The sequence below is a fragment of the Passer domesticus genome, chromosome 15, assembly GCF_036417665.1.
Source record: "Passer domesticus isolate bPasDom1 chromosome 15, bPasDom1.hap1, whole genome shotgun sequence".
In the NCBI taxonomy this organism is placed as follows: Eukaryota; Metazoa; Chordata; class Aves; order Passeriformes; family Passeridae; genus Passer; species Passer domesticus.
The window spans coordinates 361,337-387,680 of record NC_087488.1 but is presented as its reverse complement, the minus strand read 5'-3'; the positions used below and the strand labels follow the sequence as shown (position 1 = coordinate 387,680).

The window sequence follows — 26,344 nt, the reverse complement described above, 5'->3', positions numbered from 1 at the left end:
GAGAGGACCCAGAAATCTCTCAAGATGGGGTTTGGAGGCCTCATCACCTAAGCAGCAGGTAGAAGGTGGTGGCTCTGGGCTCAAAAGTGTGCAGACTGAGGACAGAACAGTAATAGCCTGGGAGGGATTGAAGGGTGGTTTTTCAGAGAGGCCGGAGCTTTTCTTCATATAGGATATAAGCATGAGAAGGCAACAATGGCACAAAGGGCAGCTGGGGAGGCCCAGACTGAACGCCATGAGAAAGGAATTTCCCTCCCAGGGCAGGGCTGTGGTGCAACACATCCCGGAGAAGGAGCCTGGAGCAGCCCAAGGCTTTGTGTGGGCAGGCAGAGGCAGGTAGGAGGCAGAGCTGTCAGCAAAGGAAGGGGCCAGCCAGGTGGGGCAGTCGGGGGATGACAACAGCCTGCAGGGACAGAGGCACAGGGCAGGGACACTGTAGGACAGCCTGGGCTGCACAGGGCACAGGGATGGGCAGCAGCTGCAAGGCCCTGACAGAGCCAACTTGGGCAGCACTTTGGCCATGGCTGCTGGCCGTGGGCCTGAGCCAGGAGCAGGAGACAAGTGACCCTTGCAGGCCTGGGGCCTCATTGCCTCCTTGTCCCTGCCCAGCAGCCTGGCGGGGGCCGCCCCATGGTGCTGCCCTTGGCATTGCACATCCCCACATGCCAGTGCCCATCCCGGGAAGAGCCCTGAGCAATGAGCGAGGGACAGGATGTGCCTGGCCAGGGGCTGGGGCTCAGGCCTTGGCCCTTTGCATTCCTGAAACACATCCAGGTTTGCTCAGCACCAGAGACACCTTTGCCTTGTTTGTCCCCAGCTGTCATCACTGCCTCCAGTGTTCTGCTGTGTCTGCAAGCTGGGGACAGTTTCTCAGTTGTGTCCTTCAATGGGAACCATTAACCCTTCAAGAAATCTTCTGTGTTTCAATCTGACTTTGAGATGTTGACAGGTCTTTGAGCGCAATCTGAGGGACTGAGTCTGATGCAAAGAGCACCAAAGCCCCAGAGGGTCATTAAACTCCTTGTGCTGTGTCTGTGCTGCTGAGCTGGGCCAGGCTCCTGGCCCAGAGGCAGCTCCTGGCAAGGGCAGCGCTGCAGAGCGACAGCTCTGGCCAGGAGCAGCTCCTGTGCACAGCCCAGCAGGGCTGGGGCACTGCCAGGGCAGCTCAGGGACACCAGCAGGGCACAGCCAGAGCTGACAGGGGCTCAGCACTGGCAGGGGCTGGGGGATGTCCCAGAGGGGACTGTGTCACAGCAGCACCTCTGTGGCTGTGTCCTAGAGGCACAGAGCAGCTGTGATGTCAGCAAGGGGCTGTGTGACAGCACAGAGTGGGCTGTGTGAGGTCACAGGTTGGGTTATGACATCACAGAGTTTGTTGTGTGAGGTCATTGAGCAGCTGCAGCATCATAGAGGAGACTGTGTGACAACACAGAGCAGGCTGTGACATCATGGCATGGCTGTATGACATCATAGAGGAGACTGAGGTCAAAGTGTGTGCTGTGACATTACAGAGTGGCAGCATGACATAACAGAGAGGGTTTTGTGACATCACTGAGGGGGTTGTGACATCACAGAGCTGTCTGTGACATCATGGAGTAGGGTATGAGGCCATAGAGCAGATCCGGACGTAACAGCTGGTGGCTCTGTGACATCAGCGAGTGGGTTGTGACATCACTAGGTGGCTGTGTAACATCATAGAGAAGACTGTGACATCACAGAACAGACTGTGACATCACAAAGCAACTTTCTGACATCACAGAGTCTTCTGGGACATCACAATGCAGCTGCATGACATTCCAGGGTGACATCCCAGAGTTGGCTCGGTGACAAAACAAGGGTGCTGTATGACATCCCAGAGTGGGCTGTGACATCACAGGTGGCTGTGTTACATCATAGGGTGCTCTGTGACATCACAGGATGCTGTATGAGATCACAGATGGCTGTGTGACATCCAAGGGGCTGTGTGACATCACAGGGTGGCTGCTTGTCCCTGCTCAGCAGCCTGGCAGGGGCCGCCCCATGGTCCTGCCCTTGGCATTGCACATCCCCACATGCCAGAGCCCATCCTGGGAAGAGCCCTGAGCAATGAGGGAGGGACAGGATGTGCCTGGCCAGGGGCTGGGGCTCAGGCCTTGGCCCTTTGCATTCCTGAAACACATCCAGGTTTGCTCAGCACCAGAGACACCTTTGCCTTGTTTGTCCCCAGCTGTCATCACTGCCTCCAGTGTTCTGCTCTGACTGGAACCTGGGGACACTTTCTCAGTTGTGTCTCTCAGTGGGACCCATTAAAACTTCAAGAAAGTTCAGAGCTTAAATTTAACTTCGAGTTTTAGAGACGTTCTTTGAACACTCTCTCAGGGACTAAGTCTGATGTAAACAACACCAAAGCCCTGAGAGGGTCATTAAAGTTTTCCACGTCCAATTATGGAGAAATATTTCAAAGAGCTTGTAAGACATACACATGCCTATTTTAAAGGGTTTATTTTATTACATTTCTCTTTAGATCAGAGGTGATTGCAGCATTCTGTGATTGATATTGACCCAGGGTCTCTCCTCAGGCGCTCTGGCCTGCTCAGAGAAGCTGTGCCTTGAGCTCTGACCCAGTGTGGACAACCTTGCTCCACATTCCCCAGCCCCATCCTGTCTGTCCTCACTCACGTGGGACCTGCTGGGCTTGCAGAGCTGGCTGCACTCAGCCTAAGAGGGGTTTTCCCTTTTTGAAGCAATCTAAAACTCCTGAGTTTCCCCACTGAACACAGACACACTCCTCAGGTGTGTGCCAGCCCATGGTGCCACCAAAACCACTGCAGAGCTGCCCTGGGCCAGCTGTGAGGGTGGATCATCAGCCCAAGCTGCACTGGGCCACTGCAAGGGGCTGTGGCCATGGACACTGCCCTGACCCCACTGCTGGGTTTGGCTGCCACGGCAACCCTGAGAAATTAAACTGTGCTTGGAAACACTGGGGAGGACTGGGACATACTGGGGAGCACTGGAACGCTGTGGGAGACACTGGGACATCCTGGGAGTGACACGGGGAAGAACTTGGACAAGTTGGGAACACAGGGAATGCTGAGGGGCAATCTGGGCAGAATGAGTTGGACTGCAAGGGTACACACTGGGACATACTGGGAGTGGTACTGGGGGATACTAGAGAAAACTGGGGATACTGGGAACATTGTGGGGAGTACTGGGGGACACTAGAGCATACTATGCATGGCACAGGGGGGAACTGGGAAGGACTGGGAATGTACTCATGGGTATTGGGAGGTACTGAAGGGGCACAGGGGCTGTACTGGGAATAAACTGGGCTGTACTGGGAGGGACTGGAGAGGGTGAATGGGCTGTTCCCGCCTCCACCGCCTCCCATTTGCCGAGGCTCCTGCCCATCAAAACCTGCTGCCAATCAGCGCCAGTCTGGGACTGTCGAAGGCGGTGCCTGGTGTCAGTGCCATATTTTCTATTTTCCATACAACTCCCGCCATGCCCTGCGGCCCGATAGCGCCCCACTGGAGCTGGGACTACAACGCCCGTCATGCACCGCGCTCCACAGAGCCCACCCCAGTATCCGCCCCCATCTGTCCCTTAAGTATCCCCAGACACTGCAGGATCCCTCAGTGCCCCTCAGAGCCCATTTGGGACCCCTCAAAAGAGTCCCCGGATCCTCTGAGTGCTCCCAGCCCCACAGATGCCCGGTACAGCCACTTCTGGGAATTCATCTCCTCTCATCCCCCGGATCCCCAGAGCCCCCATAGCACAGCCCCGCACCTAAAACTCGTGCCATGCCCCATGCCCTAAAGAGCCCAGTTGGAGCTCCCCAAGCACCCCCCAGGTATTCCCAAACCATTTACGTTCCCCCCGAGGACCTCACGTCGCGGCTCGGGCCCTGAAGTGTCACCCCAAGTGCCTTCCTGAAGCCCCAAACGCCGCGGTCCAGCCACTTCCGGGACTACAGCTCCCATCATGCTCCGCGGCGCAGGTACGGCGCTCTTCGAGCCGGGACTTCATCTCCTGTCATGCCCCGCCATCACCAAAAGCCATTGCAGCTGCGCCTACAACTCCCGTGATGCTCCGCGGCGCGATTAAACCGTATTATACCCGTGCCTACAACTCCCATCATCCCCCGCGCCCCAGAGAGCCCCGTTCGAGCTCCTCAAGGGCTTGACCAGACCCCGAAGGGCCCCAAATTCCCCTCCCTGACCTCCAAGGGCCGCCCTGGACCCCCAAGTGCTCCCCCGGACCCAGAAATGTCCCTCAGAATCCCTGAGTGCCCCTCCAAGTGCCCACCTGGCTCCCCTAAGTGTCGTCCATACTCTCAAGTTCTTTCTAAATTCCCTCCCCAGACCCACAACTGCCTCAAATGTGCCCCAGAAATGTCTCTCTGGACACCAAAAGGCTCTCCCATGCCCCTGTCTGAGAAAAAGATGATAAAAACGATGACAAAATGACTGGACATATTACTAATTACCATAAAGAGGAAGAAATAAATAGCCAATAGATCTTCATTAATTAAGGAAGGGAAATGTGCTACATAGAACCAAAGAACATTAATGTTCTTGGCTACTAAAAATGTATAGATTTTTTATGCAAATATAAAAACTAGGTAAGAAAAACCACTCTTAATATTATAAATGAAAATAAATATATACATAATTTAACAATCACAAAAAATAATGTATTACAGAATAAAACAAAAGAATAAATTACATTAACATTTTTGGATATTTTGGGATGTCAGTCCCAGGTGGGTTATGACAGACATGGTGAGGTAGGGGGTGAAGAGGAGGTTGTCCAAAAAGGGTCAGCCCAAAAAGGGCTCATTTGTCTCCATGCCCAGACCCCCTAAAAAGACATTCAGCATCAAGATCACTTGAGGAATGCTTCTATCACCTCTTCTCTGCAATGAAAAATAAAAACCAAACTCACATATGTGATTAAAAAACCAAAAATCATGAGGTGCACTTTGTAATCTCCCTCCTTAACTCCAATCACTGCAGAAGCCCTGGAGACTTGAAGACAATTGAAGGGAGACAAAGAGCTCCTGAGGGCTTTCTGTGTTTTAATCAGCCCCACGGTGGATTTGGGGCTGGGTCCAGGAGCCTCAGGCACTGAGAGAAGGATGAAGAAGCTGCTCAAGGAGTCAGCAGCAAAACTCCAAGTGCCTTGGAGCATGGCTGGGCCCCAGTGAGGGCAGGGAGTGCCAAAAGCTCCCCAGGGACTGCTGAGAGCAGATCCTTGAGGCCAGGAGTGCAGGGAGCCCAAGGCTCAGGCAGGGAACTGCAATGCTGAGCAAGGCCTGGGCTGGCTGGGGGAAGCAGAAAGGCCAAGCCCTGAGCCCAGCCTGGGCCAGCAGGGCCTGTCCCTCACGGGTGGCTCGGGGCTCTCTGTGGGGCAGGGGGATGTGAGGGGCAGCAAGGACAAATGCCATCAACCTGCAGCCCCTGCCAGCCTGGCCAGGGAGGCCGAGGGAGAGCCAAAGTGCAGCCCCTGCCAGGAAAGTTCCTGCTGTGGGGCCTCCAGAGGCGCTGCCCGAGCCCAGGGCACAAAGGCCTGGGTGCCTGTGGCCCTGCCAGCCCTGCCCAGCCCTTGGCCATCTGTCCTGCAGGCTGTGCCCCGTGTGCGTGCTGCTCCTGTGCCCTGGCCGGCTGCACTCGCCCCTCTCGCTGTGCCCCAGCATTTCTCAGCCAGCGTTTCTGTGCCCTCCCTGGGCTCCCTGCACCCAGCGCTGCTGGCTCCTGGCACACAGAGCCGGCCATGGCCCAGCCTCACGCTGCCACACCTCGAGCACCACAATTCCACCCTGGCAGGGACTTTGCTTTCTCCTCAGCTCCAGCCTGAACCTTCCAAGCTGCACTTTGAGGATGTTTCCTGCAATTCCCACTCCCAAGGAAAGCTCTGTCTCCTGCTGCTCATGAACAGAGAAGGGCTGGTGGGAGAAGTGCTGGTCAGAGGCTGTTTGGGGCACAGTGACCATGAAATTATTGAGTTTTTAAATATTCCATGAAAGAAGGAAGGGCATCAATAAATCTTCTACACTGGACTTTTAAGGGCAGACTTTGGCCGAGTTGAGGATGAAGATTTGGGGAGTACCAAATCAGGAACTGATTCTTTTAAGGGAAACAGCCCTTAAAACACAGGGTTCCAGGAAGGATGTACACACTTCAGCAAAGAAACCTTGATGGAGCAAGAGTAGGCTGTTCCTTTGTGCAGAAAGATGACCCAGAGGAAGAAATGATTTGCCGGGCTGGGCATGGAGCTTTTGCAGGAATTTAGAGGTTAAAAGGGGATGCATCACCTTGGACACAGGGGCAGGTAAATCAAGAAATGTTTAAGGATGTTGTTAGGTTGTGTAGATAGAAAATTAGAGAGGTGAAAGCCCAGTTAGGACTTAACTTGGATACTTCTGTGAAGGATAATAAAAATGTTTTTATAAGTACATTAATGGTAAAAAGAGGGCTAAGGACAACCTGCATTTCTTATTGTGGGGGATATGGGTACAAAAGATGAGGAAAAGGCTGAGGTACTTCATCCCTTCTTTGCCTCAGTTTTCAACAATAAGACAGGCCATCCTCAGGGCAAGTGTTCTCCTGAGCTGGTAGATGGGCACAGGCAGCAGAACAGCCCCTGGAATCCAGGAGGAAGCAGCTGGGGACCTGCTGAGCCACTCAGGTGCTCACAGGTGTCTCTGGGAGAAGATGGGATCCATCCTAGAGGGCTGATGGAGCTGGTGGATGATCTCCCCAAGCTGCTCTCCATCATTTACCATCAGTCCTGGATCAGGAGGGAGATCCCAGAGGAGTGGAGGTGCCAGTGTGAGCCCATCCCCAAGAAGGGCTGGAAGGAGGATCTGGGGAACTCCAGGCCTGTCAGCTTGACCTGGGTGCCCAGCAAGGTTATGGAACAGATCACCTTGAGAGCCATCACAGGGCACCCACAGGATGGCTGAGGGATCAGAGCCAGCCAGCGTCGATTTCAGTATCTGCACTGATGATCTGCATGAGGGGACTGAGTACAGCATCAGCAAATTTGCAGATGACACCAAGCTGGGTGTGAGTGTGGATGTGCTGGAGGAGAGGAGGGCTCTGCAGAGGGCCCTGGACAGGCTGGATCCAGGGCCCAAATCCAACAAGGTGAGGTTAAACAAGACCACGTGCCGGGTCCTGCACTTTGGCCACAACAACCCGTGCAGCGCTACAGGCTGGGGACAGAGTGGCTGGAGAGCAGCCAGGCAGAAAAGGACCTGAGGGATCAGCTCCTGCCCTGCTGCTCCTTCCCGTCTCCCCCAGGGCCCTTGCAGAGCCCCAGCCATGCTGTTTGCCCCCAGCCTGCCCACGGCCAGCCTGGGGCTGCTCACCCTGGGGCTTTTCTGTGCTGAGCATTGGCCTGGCCGTGTTCTTGAGAGAGCCTGGGCAAGGAGCCTGCAGCCCCCAGGGCCTGGCCTGAGGCGTCAGCGCTGCCCCAGCAGTGCCCATGGCCTGTCCCTGCTGCAGCCCCGGCACTGCCACCCCCAGGACTGTGCCCGGCCCCGAGAGCACTCAGGCCCTGCAGCAACACCAGGGCCACCAGGGCAGCGGGGCAGGGCCACGGCAGCAGCACTGGCAACACCAAGTGCTGCTGCTGCTGCTGGGCACAGCTGCTGGGCCAGCACTGATCTGCCCCCAGCTCTGCACACAGACATTGCTGCTGCAGCTCCAGAGATGGCAAGAATAGAGGGATCTCTGGAGAAAACTCTGCTGGGACATCCTTTAGTTCTTCTAAAGTCACTGAGAACACTGCTCCTCATTGTCACAGTCTGTGGCCACAGGGAAGGTGGAGAGAAACAAAGTCAGAAATGGCAGAAACAATCATCTAGCTTGAGGAAGAATATTAAATAAGCAAAACTACAGGGAAATCAAAGAACCAAAGCAAGAGAGCTATAAAAGATAATTTTATTACAAGTGATTTGCAGAAATTGGCAATCTGTTTAATGCTTCCTAAGATGTCCAGTCATCAGTCTCCACACTGCAGCCCTGAGCTCCTGGTTCCTCAGGCTGTAGATGAGGGGATTCAGGGCTGGAAGCACCATTGAATACAGAACTGACACCAACAGATTCTGGGATGGGGCGGAAATGGAGGAGGGTTTCAGGCAGGCAAATACTGCAGTGCTGAGAAATGCATTTCTCCTGCATTTTTCCTTTTCAGATTCTTTCAGTCATCTCCTGAGAGGTACAGTTTGTTCTGGTGCTTTTCATGAACTGATTGTACTCTTGATTTAGATGGAGACTGTGGAATTGTTTTCAGATGTAGAAGAATCTGAACTGAGCACAGAAACAAACTCCCTGTCAGCCCATTTTCATCTTCTATATCATTTTCAAGATGTCCTTGGGGGTGTTGGAATGATTATCACACAGCTCTCCACTTCTGGCTGCAGGCTCTAGAGTTTGTTTCTCTGCATTCAGTCAGGCTTGCATTCCCTAAGAGTTCTTGGTAGCCTGTCATGTTTTCTTAGGGTAGAACAGTAACAATGAAAACCTTACCAATGGCACAAGTGCCCAGCCCACAAGGAAAAGAAAAGAACAAGCTGTCAAATTCTTCAAATATTTTTCCTGCTTTGCTGCAAGTGTTGTGCTGCACACACAGTGTGGAAAGCTGCAGTTGGTGGCACACCTTGTGACAGAAGCTGCACCTCGTTCACCAGGAAAAGTTCTTGGAAAAAGCAAACAGGACTGAGGAGAAGATTCTGGAAAAACTGAAAGAGCTTTTAAGAAATTAAATGAAAATTGAAACAATTCAAGACGTTTTTCTCTATTTATTTTTATGCTCCCCTTTTCCATCTTGCACTAGTTGTCCATCCCATTAATTCCAAACAGATCTCACTTCTAAGATCCATGAGTTGGCAAGTTTTAGACATTTTAAGATACCATGACCTACACACAGTTTGGCTTCCCCTGTTTTTCTTGGAAAGCAATGCTGGAGAGGTAAGTGCAGTGTTCAGGGAATGTGCTCTGAGAGTGTTTGACCCTCAGCAGGGACAATGCACAGCAGGGACCGAGGGGATTCCTGAGCCACTGTGCAGGAGTCCAGACTCTGGCTCTTGGCTGAACTCGGCAAAGTTCCCGTGTTTGGACAGGCTCAGGGGCTGCCCTCGGGGAACGTGGGGCTCGGGGCGGGGGCGAGCGGGCAACGGACAAACGGACACGGGGAAAAACGGCCCCGGAGCTTCAGTTGCAGCAGCAGCAGCAGCAGCGGCAGCAGCGGCAGCAGCGGCAGCAGCAGCGACACCGACAGAAGAAACTTTAGATTCCCTTCTCCTCTCCCTCTCCCGCTTCCCCGCACCCCTCCCGCTCTCCCTTTCCTGGCGTCCCTCTCCTCTCCCCGCCTCCCTCTCCCGGTGCCGGGCCGGGCCATGCCCCCGGCCCACCCCCGGCCCCGGGTGGGGCTGCCCCGTGCCCGCCCCCGGCCGTCCCGCCGCCACCTGGCCTCAGCCCGGCTCTGGCCGTGCTGGCGGTGGCGCTGCTGGGCGGGGTTCAGTGCCTGGGGCGGCATCGCCGGCTTTTGGCTCCGTCTGGCCCGAGCCCGGCCCCGGCCCCGGCCCCGACGCAGGGTCCAGTCCCGGCCCCGACCCCGGCCCCGGCCCCGGCCCCGGCCCCGACCCCGACCCTGACCCCGACCCCGGCCCCGGCCCCGACTCCTCCCGGGGCCCGCGGAGGACACAGGCGGCGCTGCATCTCCCGCCGCCTCCGCTGGGGCTTGCCCGGCCCGAGCTCCGCCGCTCGGCAGCGCGGCCCCCGGCCCCGCGGCTCCCGGGTCGCGTTCCAAAGAGTGAACGCCGGGGGATGGCCGGGCCGGGGCGGGTGAGGGGCGCTTGGGGGCCGTTGCTGGCCCCGGGCCGAGCGCTGACAGCCGCGTCCCGCCCGCAGGGAAGGCGCAGGAGGCCCTGCAGGAGCGGTACCGGCTGGGCTCGCTGCTGGGGCGTGGAGGATTCGGCAGCGTCTGCTCGGGGACGCGGCTCTCGGACGGCACCCCGGTGAGCGGCGGGGCCGGCGGCGGGCGGAGGAGGAGGGGGCGCAGGAGGAGGAGGAGGATGGGGCTGGGCAGGGGTGGGCGTTGAGCTCAGTCCGCTGCTCCCCTTGGCTTGCAGGTGGCCATCAAAAGGGTGCCTCGGAACCGCATCTGGCACTGGAGCGAGCTGGTGAGTGAGCCGGGACAGCGGGAGAAGCCGGGCCGTGCCGGGCGGGGATGAGCCGAGCCCCAGCATGGTGGGAGCCACCAGGAGATCCCGAGTGAGAGCGGGCGTGGGGCCAGCGCAGGGCGCAGAGCATCCCGGGCTGGCTGAGGGGTTGCCCAGCCCTGGCCCAGCATCGGCCCCCACTGACGTGCTCCTCCCGCAGCCCGACGGCACCAGCGCTCCCCTGGAGGTTGTGCTGCTGGACAAGGTGTCCACTGGCTTCCCCGGTGTCATCCAGCTGCTGGAGTGGCTTGAGCTCCCCAGCGACATTGTGATGGTGCTGGAGCGGCCAGAGCAGTCTCAGGACCTCCTGCATTTCATTCAAGCACGGGGGTTGCTGTCCGAGGAGGTGGCGCGGCAGCTGTTCCGCCAGGTGCTGGAGGCCGTGCGGCACTGCACCAGCTGCGGGGTCCTGCACCGCGACATCAAACCAGAGAACATCCTGGTTGATCTGGCCACCGGGCAGGCCAAATTGATTGACTTTGGCTGTGGCACCTACCTACAAGAGACAGCCTACACTCACTTTGCAGGTGAGCCTACACAGGGCTGTGCTCCCGCTCCTGGCATCTCATGGCCCAACATGTCACAGCACAAGCTGGCTGTGGCAGCGGGGATTCTCCCTTTTGCTGCCACTCAGGGGACTGAATCTGCAGCTGAGTTGCTTTACAGCAGGGCTGCGTGGGGAGCCATCTTCCAGCCCTGCTGGCAGCCTTTGCCCACCACTCTGCCCAGGACTGGGGCTGGGCTGGTGCAGCCAGCCTGACAAAAACAGCCGTGGGTGGGGGTAGCAGAGAGGGAGGTCGGAACCTGTGTCCCAGCCGGTTTGTGTGCAGGCAAGAGGAAGGGCTTGGACTTTTCCACTTGCCCTGTTTGTCTTGCCTTTATAATATGTTTGGGGCAGTGCAGGCAGGGAGAATGAGGGCATGGTTTTTCCCCAGCATGCAGTGGGTATTTCCTTTGGATGTCATGGTCAGGCCTAGCCAGGGCTTCCGCTGTCCCCTTCCCACACCAGTGGCTTCTTTTGCAATCCCAAGTTTGTACACCAGTCCCAGATGCTGGTGAGAGGACAGTGGTCACCCTGTGTGCCACTGATGCAGCCCCCGCTCGCCCAGGGATGCTGGGGCCAGGCTGTGGGAGCAGCAGCATCCCCCTGATGAACTCCATCTGTATTCCACAGGAACACCATCATACAGCCCCCCGGAATGGACCCGCTTTGGCTGGTACCATGGCGAGCCAGCTACCATCTGGTCCCTGGGCATCCTGCTGCACGAGATGGTCTGTGGGAAGATGCCTTTCAGGAGGGGCTGGAACTTCAGCTGGGGCCAGCTCTCGCTGCCACAACAGCTCTCTCCAGGTGAATCCTCTTCTCTGGGCATGGGTGCAATACCAGTGCTGGGAGACAGCAGCGAGCTCGGGAGCATCCCGCTCTGGCAGCTGCTGAGGAGGTGGCACATGTCGTGCTCTCCCCCAAAACCAAGAATTGATGGGAAAGTTCAGGCCCAGCTCTGAGCGCATCCAGCATGGCCTGGGCATGGGAATAGTGGGGCAAAGCAGACAGGAGCCTTCTCCAGCTGACGGGCAGTTTCTGGTTTCTCTCCCCAGAGTGCCAAAATCTGATTGGGTGGTGTTTATCCATGCACCCCTTGGCCAGACCCTCATTAGAAGAGGTGTTCTGTCATCCTTGGATGCAGGATATTGATCTGCCCTAGAAGAAGGGAGAGAGCCACAGGCACACTGTGCTGCAGGGCCCTGGTAAGTTACAGCTGCACACATGCCTTGGCAATGAGAAGCAAAGAAAGGCAGCCCGTGTCACTGCACCAGGGTCATGGGATGGGAACATGCAGCCCTTGTGCTGGAGCTGAGCTGCTCTGCCCAGCCCTGGTGGCTGCCATCCAAGCAGGTTTTGCTTGTCCTGGTTCCCTGACAGCTGGGGCCCTGGGCAGAGCCCTGACAGCCTGGTCTCACCCCAGGGAAGGAGAAGGAGCCCCCAGAGAAGCTGTACCGGGTGGGGCTGCTGCTGCAGGAGACAGTGAGGATGACATGAAGGATGACATGAAGGATGACAACCTCTTCCTCAACCTGGCCACCAGCAGTTGAAGGTGATGCACTTTGATTGTGGCACCTTCTTCAAAGCCAAACTCCACAGGGAATTTGCAGATGAGTCCACGCTTGGGGAAATGTTCCCAGATTTGGGCATTGCCCAGCCTGGCTGGGAAGCAAAGGTTCCCCCTTTGCTGAGGCAGATGCAGCTGATCCTTCAGTTGGCTGCCCAGCTGCTTTTGGCAGGGCTGGGGGCATGGGCTGGGGTGGGTACGAAATGGGAGTGGGCTCCTGGTCCTGCCAACAGCCCCCAGCACCCACCGTGCTCCAGGCTGGGGCTGGGGCTGGGGCAGCCAGCCCGACACAAACAAACCCCCATGGTGGGAGCAGAGGTGGGACTCCCAAATCTGTGCACAGGTGCTTTGCTGTGCAGGCAAGGAAGGGCTTGGGCAGCTCCACTGCCCTTGTTTGCTTTGGGATCACGGTTATTGTGGGGGACAGTGCAGGGTGAAGGGAGAAAGCCTGGGCTTTGCTGACACATGGCTGGGTTTCTCCCTGGCATGCAGGGCTTGGGCCTTCCTCAATCCCCTCACAGAGATATGATTTTTACCTTTGTTCTTTTTTCCCTTTTTGTCTGTAATCTATTTTCAACAATTTGTTGTTTGTTTTTCTAGAGGAAGCATTCTGGTTGGTCCAGTCTGGATCGGGAAGTTCTTGAGAGCAGCTGTGGCGTGGATGGGCCGTGTCCTTGGAGCAGGCTGAGGACATCGTTTGGGACCAGCTTTTCTTCCAGCCATGGATGGCATGAGGTGGGTCCCCATCTGCTTGGCACGGTGGGATCAGAGCTTTTGGGAGATGGCAGCGAGCACAGGAGCATCCTGCTCTGGGCAGCTGCTGAGCAGGTGGATGTGCCATGGCTGGCTGCAGGCTGGGCACATGTCCTGCCCTCCTGCCCTGCTCCCAAAGGCAGCACTGATGGGCTGCTCTGGGCACTGCTCTGGGCACAGCCAGCATGGCCTGGGCACCACGGGCAGCTGGGACAAGGGGACAGGAGCCCTCAGCTGACGGGCAATTTCTGCTTTCTCTCCTTGCAGCTGGGCTCTGCGGATGCTGAGGCTGCTCTGGGCTCTGCCAAGGCTCTGCTGGAGCTCAGCACCGGGCCGGAATCAGCCAAAGAAGAAATGGTGTCACCTGCAGCACAGACTTGCTTGAGCATTTTGGCAACACAGCTCAAGTTTGCAGAGTGACACCTCCCAAAAATTAAACTTGTTCAATATCTTCTGAAATCAAATCAATCTGGGATGACTCCAAATGACATTTTTCAGCTTGCTCAAGCTGTAGCTCAAGCCCTTCTCTGAACAGTTCTCTCCCCCACCTGCCTTTTACTTCTCAACTGCTCCCTTTTTTCCCCCAGTGAATTCCCAGCCCGTTGCTGTCTCCATCACTTGCTGGCCTTCCTTGATGCACCTGACCACAAGGAGGGCTGAGCCCCAGGTTTAGGGACTCATGCTGTCACTGGCTGAGGAGCAGCAATGTTTCAGACGTCCAGTGGGATTTTAGTGTCATTCAGAGCCACACTCCAGCCCTCAGCTCTCCTCACTGCTGAGTTCCCACTCCCTTTTCCTTGTCCTTGCAGCAGGATGAGCTCTGTGAATCCCCTTGAGCCTCCCCACTCTTCCCAGCCCACGCAGCCACCTCAGTGAGGCTGAAGCTGAAGCTTCTCTGTCTCCTCTGGCAGACCAGTCCAGTCCCCTGTGTGGGGAGCCCCAGCCCCAGAGCACAGCACACAGCAGTGCAGTCTGGGTTGGAGCAGCTGCCCTGCAGCCCTGGCTTGGCTGTTTGTGGCAGCTGAATGCTCCCTGTTTCCAGCTGTCCCTGCAGGATGGCCCCAGGGCAGAGCCCAGCCGGGCTCCCACTGCAGCCCCTGGAGCTTGGGGCAGACAGTGCTCCCAGAGCTGAGGTTCATGGGGAGCACCCGGAGCTGTGCCTCGCACTCTGTTGCTGTGTGTCACAGCGCAGGCTGGCTTGTACTGTGTGACTGTACCAGCCCCTGGTGTGACTGACAGGGCCTCGCCCAGTCACATCTCTCCCAAGGCTGCAGCATTTCACTGCCCAGAATCTGAAGGGGCGTAGAGATCAGACCCATGACATTTTCCAGACTGGGTTTTTCAAAGGCTCTTTATAATGAAGGGCTTGAGAATAAGCGCTCTCTGTTTGCAGAGATGAAAATCAGGGTGAGTGGTCTCTTTGTCTCCAACCCACTGCCACCCCCGGGCCAGTGTTAGAGCCACCCAGTCCCTCACCCACCCGCCTCGAGCCTTCCCACTGCCTTGTCCTGTCAGGTCTTCTGCTGCCCCTCATCCCTTCATGGCCTCATCCCCTCAGGGTCTCCCCCAGCCCGGCCAAGCTGCCCGGCAGCAGCGCCGCAGTCCCACAGGAGCTCCAGAGGAGCCCCATCCAGAGGCACCTGGGAGCCCTCAGCAATGCAGCCAGCAGCACACAGGCAGGAGGACATGGATGGCAGTTCCTGCCTGGGACAGGGCTTGTGGCCATCTCCAGGCACCGGTCTCACAGGGATCCCCGCAGCTCCGGCCTCTGCCCACCTGCTCTGTTGGCAGCACAAAGGCTTCAGCAGACCCACCAAAGGCCAAGGGGCTTCTGGCCATTTTATCTGCAACACTGCACACCTGGGCATCTTGTTGAGCCCAGACACCCTTTTCCCCCTCTTCCCCTATGCCCTGCAGACCCTGGGCAGCAAAAGAAAGCTCCTGGGAGTCTGTTTATTACAACACATCCTATATTCATATACTAAAGAAAAAAACAAGAAGAAGAAAAGAATAATCTCAAAGAAATGGAAAATTCCTGCTGGCTCAGGTGAGCCCAGCAGACAGAGCCTCTGGGATCAGCTCTCTGCAGAGCTCCAGCAGCACGGCCAGCCGAGCCCTGACAGACGAGGCCGTGTCCTCCATGCCCTGCGGAATTGATTTTGCAGCCTCTGGAAGATGGAATATCGCCCACTCTGTAGTGCCCGGAGGACATACAATGTTTGAAGTGCTGCATCTGACACGGCACTGCTGATGTCCTCTGTCAGGTGTTCAAGGGCTGAAAGAGAGAGGAACAGAGCAATGGTCAGATCCTGGATCTGCAGGGACCTGAGGAGAGCCCCCTGCTAGGGCCATCCCAGCCCACGCTAGCCATGGCCGGGAGGGAGCAGGGAGAAACGGGATCAGCCCAAAACTGCTGGCCACGAATGCCCCAATGGCCCTGAAATCTCTGTGTGCTCTGCCCACACTGCCCCTCGTCCGCACAAGGAGCAGAGCCCTCGGCAGCCGGGGCAGGGCTCACAGCTGCCCCCGCCAGCCCCCGCTGCCAGCCCGCTGCCCTCACTCACCGCTGCAGATAAGCTGGAGCTCTTCCCTCTTCCCCCTCAGGTGCCGCCCGGCCATGCCTGGGAACACAGAGCCTGTCACAGCGCCAGCGGCACAGCTCCCTGCCAGCGGCGCTGCCGGCGCTGCGGCCACACGCCCTGCTGGCCCGGCAGGGCTCAGCCTGGGCCACGCCGCACGCTGTCGCCCGAAGGCACGGCTGCCAGAGGGCAGCAGCAGTGCCTGGGCCAGGCGGGGCTCCACGGCGCCGGGCCTGGACGGCACTGCCGGGGCAGCGGGCAGGGCTGGGCCTGAGCTGCAGCGGGGCGGGGAGGGAGCAGATAAAATGGCCATGGGCTCGTGGCTCACCCATGAACCTGATGGCCGCCTCTCGCAGGGACTCCTGTGGGTTCCGCAGGTACGGCAGGGCCCGGCGCAGGTGCTCAGCCGCTTGGCTCGTGTCCTCTGCCAGCTGCAGAGATCGGCAGCAGGGAAGGCTTGGCGCGGGCTCAGCCCCTCAGCCAGGCGCTCCCTGCGCCCAGCTCTGGCCTCCCCTGCCCGCACAGCCCTGAGGCGCGGCCAGCAGCCGCTGGCGCCGGGCTCTGGAGGGGGCAGAGGGCCGGCTGCTGCCCGGGGAGCCGCACTGCCATCCCATCCCGCAGCCCCGCTGGGCCAAGGCTCCATCGGCCCCTGGCTCGGGCCCACAGGAGCCTGGAGAAGAGCCCGCGCGGCCTCTGGGTGCAGCAGCGGGCAGGGGCACAGCTGCCAGCGCCGCACACTGAGCACCGCGCTCAGGGGCCTTCTCCAGGCTGAGGCTGGGGCTTCCAGCCCGTCCTTACCAGGCACTCAGTGAACTTCCACAGCTTCTTGTCCTTCACCAGTTTTTCAAGATCGCTTCTCTTCAGGAACTCTACCACACAAAGCAGCGTTTCCAGAGAGGCCTGGAGAGCAGCAGAGACGCGGAGATGACCCCACAGCCCAGGGCGCAGGACCCGCATCCCTGTGCCAAGGCCTGGAGGAGGCTGCAGCCTGGCAGGCGCCAGGGCAGGAGGCAGCCGAGCCCCCTGCCAGGGGGACAGCAGCAGCCCACGAGTCCTCACCTCTGCCACACGCTGATTCTCATTTTGGCAGTGGAAGAAGAGTGGCAGCAGGCTCTGGTGCAGGTGTGTCTTCAGGGCCTTTTTTTCCTTTTCCTGTGGAAGAGTCACCAATGTTCGGAAGAGCAGTATGGAGAGCAGCTGCACCTGGCTATTCTCCTGTATCAAAGGAAGAAAAAAAGACCTCAGCATCAGCTGCACAGGGCTCAGCTTGGCGCAGCCTGCAAATCCACAGGGTACAAATTGTCTGGGCAGCACCCAGTGGCCGTGGCTGGGGGCAGCAAGCCTTACGTGGTCAAAGAGTGGCAGGAGCGCCTCAACCAGCTGCAGTGCCATGGGGCTGGGTATCAGCATGTCATTGTCCAAGATGATAAAGCTGAGTAGCATGACTGTCATGCTGACTATCTCTCCATTTGCGTCCCACAGGAGCTCCACAAGACTTTCAGTCAGGCTCCACATTTTCTCGTTCTATGTGGAACACAAGTTTGTGAAACACCATCCATCCTGCTGCCACAGGGCTCAGAGGCTAAAGGTCTGTCCCGAAGCACTCAGGCAGCTGAACCGGGAGGCAAGAGAGCTGGGAGCATCTGCCCCAGTTCCCAGAGCCCAGCCAAGCCCAAGAGACTGTATTTTCTAGCTCAGCCTCAGGCGCTGCCCCTTTCTCACCATTGAGGGATCGTCAGTGATCTCAAAAAGGACCCTGAGTGCCAGGCGACGCCTCTCCCTGCACTTGCTCCGCAGCTGCCTTGACAAGATTTGCTGGAGTCTGTTAGCACCATGTTCACTCAAGTCCAGCAACTCGAGGACCTGAAAGGCACAGGGCAGTGTCAGGGGACCCGGCCGGCAGGAGCCCAGAACCGCACAGGGCTGGGCCCAGGCAGCAGCACAGGGCGCGGGCAGCTGTGGCTACGAGAGGGCAGAGAGCTGGGAGGCAGCTCAGCGAGGCAGCACTGGCCATCAGGCTCACCTCCGCAAGGAACGCCAGGGCAGGCAGCTCCTAGCGTGGCTCCTGGGTGCTGAGCAGCCGGAGCAGGTAGCGAATGATCTGGGAACGCAAGGGGATGGAGACACAGGTAATCTCCCTGGCAGGAGAAAAAGTAACCAAGACTGTGGGCTGGGGGATAGACCTCTGCCAGGACTGACTCACAGAGGTCTGGTCTTTCCCCAGCATCCTGCACGGGGCCCTGGGCTATTTGGGAGGCGGCTCCTTGTGGGCACCCTCCTCTCCCAGCCTTTTCCACTCTGCTTGGCTGTCCCTCAGTGACAAGGCCCTCTGGTTCATGACCACAGGGACTGTGTGGGGCTCCCTGGGCGCAGTGCACGAATGTCAGAGGCAGCGGGGAGAAGGGGGGTCTCACCTGGCCAGCAGACCCACGGCATAGTTGTGGGTGTCAGCACACAGCAGCGTGTCCCAGCCACACTTGCGTTCCATTGCCACCACCACATCCTCGTGCTGCATTCGGCAGAGCAGGGACATCAGGGTCCGCACTGCAAACCTGCGTGCAGAGCAAAGCCCAGGTCACGCTGGAGCACTGGCTCCTGCCCAGGGATGTGGCAGGGACAGGAGGAGTGGGATGGAGAACCTGTTGGGGCTGATGGCAAGGCCGTATTGCTGCTGGCATCCCTTCCAGAAGGTATGGACCTCCTCTGGCATATCCAGAGTGCTGAAGAGCACTTGGAAGAGCAGATGCACAAAGAGGCGGGGAAAATACACCATCACAATACGTGGGATACAGGGCACCTGGAGGATCTTCCACATCACCACAGTTGCCTGCAAAGCCCCCCGAGACAGCGCTCAGTGCTGAGGTGTCCGTGTGGCAGGGCCTGAGCAGGGGAGGGAGAGGCCTGGAGAGAGGCAGGGGGAGGACCGGGCCTGGTGCCCCTGAAGCTGCCCCGAGGCCAGGTTTCAGCCCAGCGCCTGAGGCAGGGAGATGCAGTGGGGGAAGGAGGATGGAGAGCTGCTGGAGAGGCGGCTTTGGGGCCAGCAAAGGCCAGTTGCAGAAACTCACAGCCAGGACAAAGACACCCGTTTTGTCCCCATCTGAGGTGCACGTGCTGTGCTCGGGCCATCTCCTCAGCACATCCAGGAGTATCAGCAGCACAGGCTCCGCAGTCCTGGACGAGCACATGATGCTGTTCCACATGGTCAAAGCAGCTCTGTGGGGTTAGAGCTCTGTCTCAGGGGGGCTCAGACACAGCACCATGGCTTGGGCAGCAGTGGGGACCTGAACTGGCTGCCAGCTCTGCCTCTGCCCACTGTCCCTGGCCAGCAGCAGCCAGGCAGCCCAGCCCTGTGGGGACAGGCCCCTGAGGGGCAGCGAGGGGGCATGGCAGCAGGCTCGGGGACTGACGTGCCAGGGTGGCAAAGGGAGCAGCCAGAGAGCCCTGGAAGTCTCTGTTGGTCAGACACCTGGGAGAGGCTGTACAGGCTGATGGGCTGGGGAGCCCTGAGCCCTCTGGGCAGGTGGGCCCATACCTGTCACAGGATGGGGCCACACGCAGGAGCGTCATGACTACATCAGCTGGCTGTGCTTTGGTGAGATACAGCAGGGTCCTGTTCAGCCTGTGCTCTACAAACTGATTGGCCATGAGCCACTGGTGGATGTACCTCACCATGGCGGGCACCTGGAGAAGGCACAGGGAGACTTGGAAAGCTGCCAGAGGGAGGAATGTTGCCAGCTTCCCCAGGGAAGTGCTTCCCTTCTCACCACACTGCCATGGCCTCAAAGGCGTCCAGCGCCCAGCGGGTGTGGCTTGGGAGGCCAAGCAATTCCTGGGAGGATCAAAACCTGGCCACAGGCTGCTTACTTGCTTTGGATTGCAAAACCCCTTCTGTACGAGCATACTCAGCAGGGCAGCACTGGTCTTGGTTTTGAAGATGTGCGAATATGCTCGGAGCCCAGTGCCCATGGTGCTGGTCTCTTCCTGCCGAATTCGCTTGATGAATTTGCAAACCAGCTGTAGGAGAAGGGCAAGAAGCCAGGGATGTTCCACAGAATGCTCCAAGCGTGGTGACAGCAGGCCCAGCCCAGGTGGGGATGGCTGCAGGTACCTGCGCTGTTCTGCGGAAGCGGCCACGGGCAGGGTCCTGCTCTTGTGTGCGCTCCACAGCTGCATCTGGCAAAGAGCGAGCACAGTCAGAGCTGAGGGGCTGCGGGAGAGGCCAGAGAACACAGCCCAGCCCTGCGCTCCCCAGGCAGGGACAGCCCTGGGATGCCCCAGGGGATGGAGCATGGCTGCTGTGGGGTGTCTGCCTGGCCCCTCTTCCGTCCTGTCCATGGGCATGTCCCCAGGGGATGGGATGGGATGGGATGGGATGGGATGGGATGGGATGGGATGGGATGGGATGGGATGGGATGCCACGGGATGCCAAGCTGGCTTCAGGCACCAGTTCTCTGGCCCAGCTCTGCCACTCACCCTCCTGTGGCAGCTCAAATGGCACCACCTCTTCAGTCTCCTGTGCTGGGGCAGCTCCAGGGCCTTCTTCCTCCTCCTCCACCCAGGCCAGCTTGGGCACTTTCGGGGGTCTCTGCTCCATGTCAGTGACTGGATTTGTGGCTGCTTGCAGGAGAGATGCCTCAGAAAACCTCAGAGTCAGCAAGTCCTGCAGTCGTGCCTGGAAGGCACCTTCAAGAGAGAAGCCTCAGGAAGGCTGCAGGACAGCAAGTCCTGCACTCTGGTCTCTAGGGCTCCTGCCACAAGGGCAGGAGACTCCTGTCAAGGATTGTGGTCTGGCCTCGAGGGCACCGGCGGCAGGGATGGGAGATGCCTCCAGGACACCAAGTCCCACGGTCTGCCCTCGAGGGCACCTGCAGAAGAGAAGCCTCGGGAAGGCCAGGGGTCAGTAAGTCCTGTGGTTTGGCCTCGAGGTCAGCTGCAGAAATAACGTTTCGGAAAGGCTCTGGGTCAGACACGAACGAGTGTGCTGTGCAGGGGCTCCTCACAGCACTGCTCTGTCCCGTCGCGTGCTCCGAGCACTGTGGCGTGGTCTTGTCACCTCCAGCTCCTATGTCACCACATGTCACAAAGAGCTCTTGGACACCCGTTCCATGCCACGGTGACCATGCTGCACTGTGTCACAAAGGGCCCCTGCGCACACCGCCCCCTGCCCTGGGGCCACCCCCAGCCCACCCAGAGTGGTTCAGGTTGGAAGGAATCCCTGGTCCCAAGTGTCTAATGCAGCCCGACAGAGTCTTTAGGAAGGGCTCAAACCATCAGCAAACACTGCCCTGCTCTGCGGGCTCAGGGCAGCAGAAGGAGCCCCCAGGGCTGCCGACACAGCCGTGCTGGAAAGGGCATGGGGCCTTCCACAGAAGCTGGCACGGCCTTCCTGGGACACGTCCTGGCTGCTGGCCATCCTAAACCCGCAGGTGTGACCCAGACAAGGAATGTGTGGGCCAGGGCACAAATGCTGCTCTGACCCCTGGAGCCAGGGGAGCACTGACATCAGCAGGTGTGGCAGAGTCCCTGCCCAAGCATACCTGCTACCCCCTGAGCCCTGGCAGTGCTGCTGTCCCTCTCCTGCCCCAGAGACCTGTGCCCCCGGGGGGCTTCTGTGCCTGGGGCAGCATGAGCCCATGTGCTCTGGGGGCTGTGCTCCTTCCTGCAGGGGCTGTTGGCAGGAGCACCTGGAGCAACTGCTGGCAACACTTGGTCTCAATCAGAAGCCCTACATCCTGAAATTATTTTTCTTATTGAAGTAATTTCCTTCAGCACAAAAACACCTTAGTGGGGTAGGCACAGAAGAATCTGGCATTTAACAAGCCTCACTTCAGGAAAGCTTTACTTCCCGTTGCTCAACTCAAGTAGTTCCAAAAAGTTGCAAACTTCCCAAATTGATTGGGATGACCTGAGAAGGTGAAGAGTTGGAATTTTGCTTCCCATCTCAAAGCAGCAACTCATTTGCCTTAATGTCATCCACTGAGAGTCACTTTACAGAACATAACACTACACAGAGGCAAAAAAAGGGCCATTCTTTTGGTTTGCAAACAGTTTTCTGTGAAAGGATGTTATTATCCAAATTCTCTTAAGGAATAAAAGCTGTCAAGAAATGAAAGTCCACTCAGCGTTAGAAAAGTAGCCCAAACATATGAGTAGATGGCAAAAGGACTAATCCTCCCCCTGGTACAGTTATCTCAGTGACCAGTAAAGTACAGCTCTCCCCTCTTGTTCCCTGCAGGAGAATCAGGACCATGAAGAGGAAAAGTCACAGATAGTCTTTCTGCCCTTCGTAACCAAAGCTGTGCCAACCCACAGATGCTGCCTTCAAACTGACTCAAATTCGAGCCAAGACCTCTCACCTTCCAGACAACGCCTTCTCCAACACCCCACCAACACCAACTCCCCAAAATCCCACACAGAATCTGTTAACACCCCGCCAGGACCCCCAGCTGTCCCCGTCCCTCCGCAGAGCTTTCCCACCCTCCAGCAGATGCCCTGGTTCCCTGCACGTGCTGTGGGATGGCCCTCAGGAGGATCTGCTCCAAGGCCTTCCCCGGTGGCAGCTCAGGCTGCCAGGCCTGTGGTTCCTGGATCACCCTTCCCACCGAGCCTTCCTGTGCACGGCTGTCCCATTGGCACCTTTGCCCAGCTCGGACTTCTCCACTTAACCAGGACTGCTGGTCAAGGATCCAGAGCAGCCTGGCAAGCTCTTTCTCCAGCTCCCTCTTTACTCTCAAGTCAGGTAGAACATTCCACAGGAAAGCAACAGGTGCCACAAGGAGCAGGCAGCCTCAGGCACCTTTGGCAATGAAACAAGGCCTTTGTTTGACCTAAGTAAGCACAAGGCATTCACATTAGTAAACAAGTAATTAGCACAGACAGACATAAGTACTTAGCACCAATTAGCATAAGAAAAACCTGGCTGGCCTAACTTGACATGAAAGTGACTTGGGAAAAAGCTTTAGACATAGTCTATCAGAAGAACTAAGGGGAAATACAGAATCAGCCCAGTGCAGAGAAGGCATGAGGAAGACTTTGTGCTTTTTAGGCCATCGAGACTGCTTCTGGCCAGTATCTGGACATCAGCTTCAAGTATAGGAATCTGACACAGTGTATTTTGAACCCCCTGCCAATCAAATCACCTCAGCAGCATAAAGATGGATGGTATGTTTGATACAATTCCTACATCAACCCACTGAAATTTATACGTGGCAGAGAAATATTTTAGTGGGGGGCAGACTCCTGCCCTCCTGCCAGGTCAGTAAAAGGGCCAATTTCTTTGAATGAGGGAGACCACTCAGGACTGCTGTTTCCTGAGGGAACACCGTTGGCCTTGACATGTAGGCACCTGCACAAGCTTAGAATCAGCTGCCTCAGCTTCCAAGACCTCTTTTGGCCAGCATCCTGATGTGGATGCAGGACTGCTGCGAGGCACTGCTGGGACCCAGCGGGACAGGACCGGCTGTCTCGTGTCCACGTAGCACCCTCTGACACAGCCAGGGTCATCCCAAAACCAGACAAACGCTCATGAGTCAGCAGAGGGGAGCAAGGAGCACTGGGCTCCTCTCAGGGTATCTCAGCAGGGCTCACTCCACAACACACCGCCAGTTTAAGGCCTGCTGATGCCCAGCTGCCAGAAATGCCTACCTTGTTCTCTCCAAGATGCACAGAGAGAGCCAATGAGCAGGACACCTGGGGAGGCAAAGCTTCCAAGCCTTTTCTGAGGCCAGGGACACACCGAGACTTGCCATGCTGCCTGACCCACCCAGTCTGTGCTGGCCCTGGGCCACAGCAGCTTCCACCAAGCAAGAGGCAAATGCATCTTGCCAAGAGTTGAAACACAGCAGACAGGGAAGATGTGAAAAGTGTGTGCATAAAGACCTTTTAATTCACAGCTCTCAAAGAGAGTTTTGGAGCTTGTGGCTGGACAGAGATTCTCCTGCTCACACCTCTGTCCAAAGTGGGGGAAGACACCCTGCTGCAGGTGCTTGGGTTGGTCTCCACAGGTCCAGGCAGATGCCAAACCCGCTATTCACTGCCTTCTCCCTTGCCCTGCCCCTCTGCCAAGTGCAACAGTCCTCAAGGACTGAAAGGAGCACAGAGAGCCAAAGGGGACACTTTTACCTACCTCACTGAGAGCTCCCTGAGAAGCATTTTCCTTGAGAAGCAAGCCCCTTTCCTCCAAAGGCATTTCCCCAAATGCGTAGCTTTCCTGGGGAACAGCAACACACCCTTAAGAAAAGCTGGCAAGGCTGAATGACTTCAGGTCCTTTCAGGACAGGCACTCCAGCTCTAGCTCGTATTCCCCAAGTCAGTTTCCAGGTGGAGGTTCAGGCATACAGCCCCAGGCCCTCTACAAACACAGGCTGCTCTCTGCCTCTTCACCTCCTTCAACTCTTGCCTGTGATCACAGCAGCAAAACCAGGCTTTTCCAGCCAGACACCAGAGCCCTGTCCCTGCAGGATGCTCTTGCCAGCACCTTCCAGGAATCTCCACTGCGCACACAGTGCTTTTCATGCCTGCACCCAACAGGCTTTGGAACACAGAGCACAACCTGGCTGGCTCTGCCAGCAGCACACCACAAACACAGGCGGAGGAAGAAGCAGCAGGGGTTGTTTGGTGGCCATGCCCCAGAGAAACTGAAAAGGTGCCCTCCCTCTGGTCTCACTTGCTTGGCTTTCTGACTGGGTCTGAGGCTGGGGCTGCCATTCCCTGGTTGTGGGAACCAGAACCACATCCAGGATCCCAGCACTGACAGCGCTCTGTGCACTGGCACGGTCGTGCTTCTGAGTCTCGGGCACTGTGCTGCTGCTTCATTTGCCCTTAGGCACACCCAAAGTTCTCTGTTAAGCCCAGATGGTCTCTGGTTCTGCCCTCTTCCTGATCCTGTGCAGGGATGGAGCACTGCTGTGCTTTCAGCAAGCTGCTCTTGAAACCATCCAGCATTTCCAAGCTCCTTTGCCCTCTGTGGATGCTTGCCATGGAATCCCTCACAGCTGGGTTCAGAGCATCCTCAGGTTGGCTCTTCCAAAGTCCAGGGGCTCCAGGGTGCTCAGCAAGATCTGTAACTGCACAGTGTTGTGGAACTGGACCTTCAGCACAGGGATCTTTCCAGCCTGATCTGCCCTCGTTCCTCTGTGTCTGTGCACAAAACACGGCGTGGAAGAGAACAGCAGGAGGGGCCTGTGTGTCCCAGGGCTCTGGATTTGCATCGCATCAGTTCCACAGAGATGAAGGCAAAGCGAGGAAGCCAAACTGTTTATTAATGGAAGGTGAAGCAAAGGGATGAGCTGGGAGGGAAGAAAGGGGATGGGCAGGGTCTGAGGGCTGGAGGGAGGCAGCTGTCAGCAGGGAGGGAGAAGGCAGGAGCTATGGGAGCTTCCCACAGGCTCAGCTGTGCCAGTCATCAGCTGTGCCTGGAGCTCCAGCTGGTCTCCTCTGGTCTCCAGGTGGTCTCACCTTCCAAGGGATCTGGAGGTCTTAAAGAGACACAGGCTCTTCTGAGCCAGCAGATGAAAGTAGTTCTGCAGCTCTTCCCTCCAACATCACCTGAACAAATATGCTTATGTGGGAGGGGCTGTTGTTTTCACTCAGGGCTTGAGGGGCTGGAAGAGAGAGGAACAGAGCCACTGTCAGAACCTGGATCTTCAGGAATCCAAGGAGACCTTCCTGCCAGGGCCATCCCCCCCAGCTCTTGCCATGCCCACAAGACAAGAGCAGCCAAGGGGATCAGCTGCAAGGTGCTGGCCATGAATCCCCTCACCCATGTCCCTAAAATCTCTGTGTGTTCTGCCCACACCACCCCTTGTCCACAAAAAGAACAAAGCCCACCGCAGCTGGGGCAGGGATTGCAGCTCCCTGCCCAGGCATTGCAGCTCACCCGGCCAGCCCCGCTGACAGCCCGCTGCCCTCACTCACCCTCACAGAGGGCCTGGAGCTCTTCCTTCTGCCCCATCAGGAACACCCCGACATCCCTGGGAACACAGGCTAACCATAGCTAAGGCTGCTGTGGCTGTTATCCAGTTTGCTTTATGGTTAATAAGGTGAGGATTTAATGGATCTTTAACTTCCACTGCAAGGCAGACACATGGATTCAGAGCTATCACATGCTAACTATGTGGTTTTGGGGTTACTTTACAAATGGTACGTACTGTGACAAAATGATACCAGGGCAAATTTTCTCCCAACCTGTCATAGGTTAAGAAGGAAGTGAGTTTTTTGGGAGGTTGTGGTCAAACCAATCAGTGCTTGGATTGGAATATTGGCACCTGGTTTGGCCACTGAAGGTGTGGACCGCCTCTGAGAACACAGGGGGTTAAAAGCAAGAACTGCCAGGAGAACTCTCTCTTGGTCCCAGTCAGTGGAGGAGCTCAGAGCTCCCCAGCCCAGCTGGGGCTGGCTGGGGGAGGGAAGCCATGCGGCCGGGTGAGGTAGGCCGGAGCCTCAGGCACAGGAGGGGGGTGAAGGCCTTGCAAGATGGAAGGGTGGAGGAGCCTGAGAAGCATCGGGTCCCCCTCCTACCCCGCTGGAGAGAGATAGAGAGAGAGAAAGAGAGCCAGTGCCTGTGCTGCCTTGAAATTCGGTATCGTGGACTGGCAGCACAGCCAGCCAGAAGCGGGGGATGCATCGAGAGAAGGTGCCCGGCCGCTGTGGGAGTTCTGGGCAGACAGAGGCAAAGATTTTAACCCCTTGGTAGA

General features: G+C 57.4%; 1 protein-coding gene and 2 long non-coding RNA genes across 3 annotated transcripts; 1 reads left to right on the top strand and 2 right to left on the bottom strand.

Annotated features, from left to right (window-relative positions):
* Positions 1 to 6,935: 6,935 nt before the first annotated feature.
* On the top strand, positions 6,936 to 13,051 carry LOC135281651 (serine/threonine-protein kinase pim-1-like). The gene is made up of 8 exons (XM_064390699.1): positions 6,936 to 7,127; positions 10,118 to 10,168; positions 10,368 to 10,422; positions 10,531 to 10,734; positions 11,382 to 11,558; positions 11,807 to 11,956; positions 12,175 to 12,303; positions 12,919 to 13,051. The coding sequence occupies exons 1-6, from the start codon at positions 6,936 to 6,938 to the stop codon at positions 11,911 to 11,913; spliced, it is 786 nt and encodes a 261-aa protein (XP_064246769.1). The 3' UTR covers positions 11,914 to 11,956; positions 12,175 to 12,303; positions 12,919 to 13,051.
* Positions 13,052 to 16,726: 3,675 nt separating this feature from the next.
* LOC135281437 (uncharacterized) lies at positions 16,727 to 17,512 on the bottom strand. The gene is made up of 3 exons (XR_010348085.1): positions 17,373 to 17,512; positions 16,998 to 17,174; positions 16,727 to 16,865 (listed from the first exon to the last, which is right to left on the bottom strand). It is a non-coding gene; the product is annotated as an uncharacterized LOC135281437 (long non-coding RNA).
* Positions 17,513 to 23,517: 6,005 nt separating this feature from the next.
* LOC135281543 (uncharacterized) lies at positions 23,518 to 26,082 on the bottom strand. The gene is made up of 2 exons (XR_010348148.1): positions 25,566 to 26,082; positions 23,518 to 25,252 (listed from the first exon to the last, which is right to left on the bottom strand). It is a non-coding gene; the product is annotated as an uncharacterized LOC135281543 (long non-coding RNA).
* Between the last annotated feature and the right edge of the window lie 262 nt (positions 26,083 to 26,344).

Bases quoted from the DNA above. Each gene is read 5' to 3' on its own strand.
- LOC135281651 (XM_064390699.1), top strand. From the start codon at position 6,936: ATGGCTGAGGGATCAGAGCCAGCCAGCGTCGATTTCAGTATCTGCACT. The intron at 7,128-10,117 runs GTGAGGTTAAAC...CTTGGCTTGCAG, and splicing joins CAGGGCCCAAATCCAACAAG to GTGGCCATCAAAAGGGTGCC. The intron at 10,169-10,367 runs GTGAGTGAGCCG...CTCCTCCCGCAG, and splicing joins TCTGGCACTGGAGCGAGCTG to CCCGACGGCACCAGCGCTCC.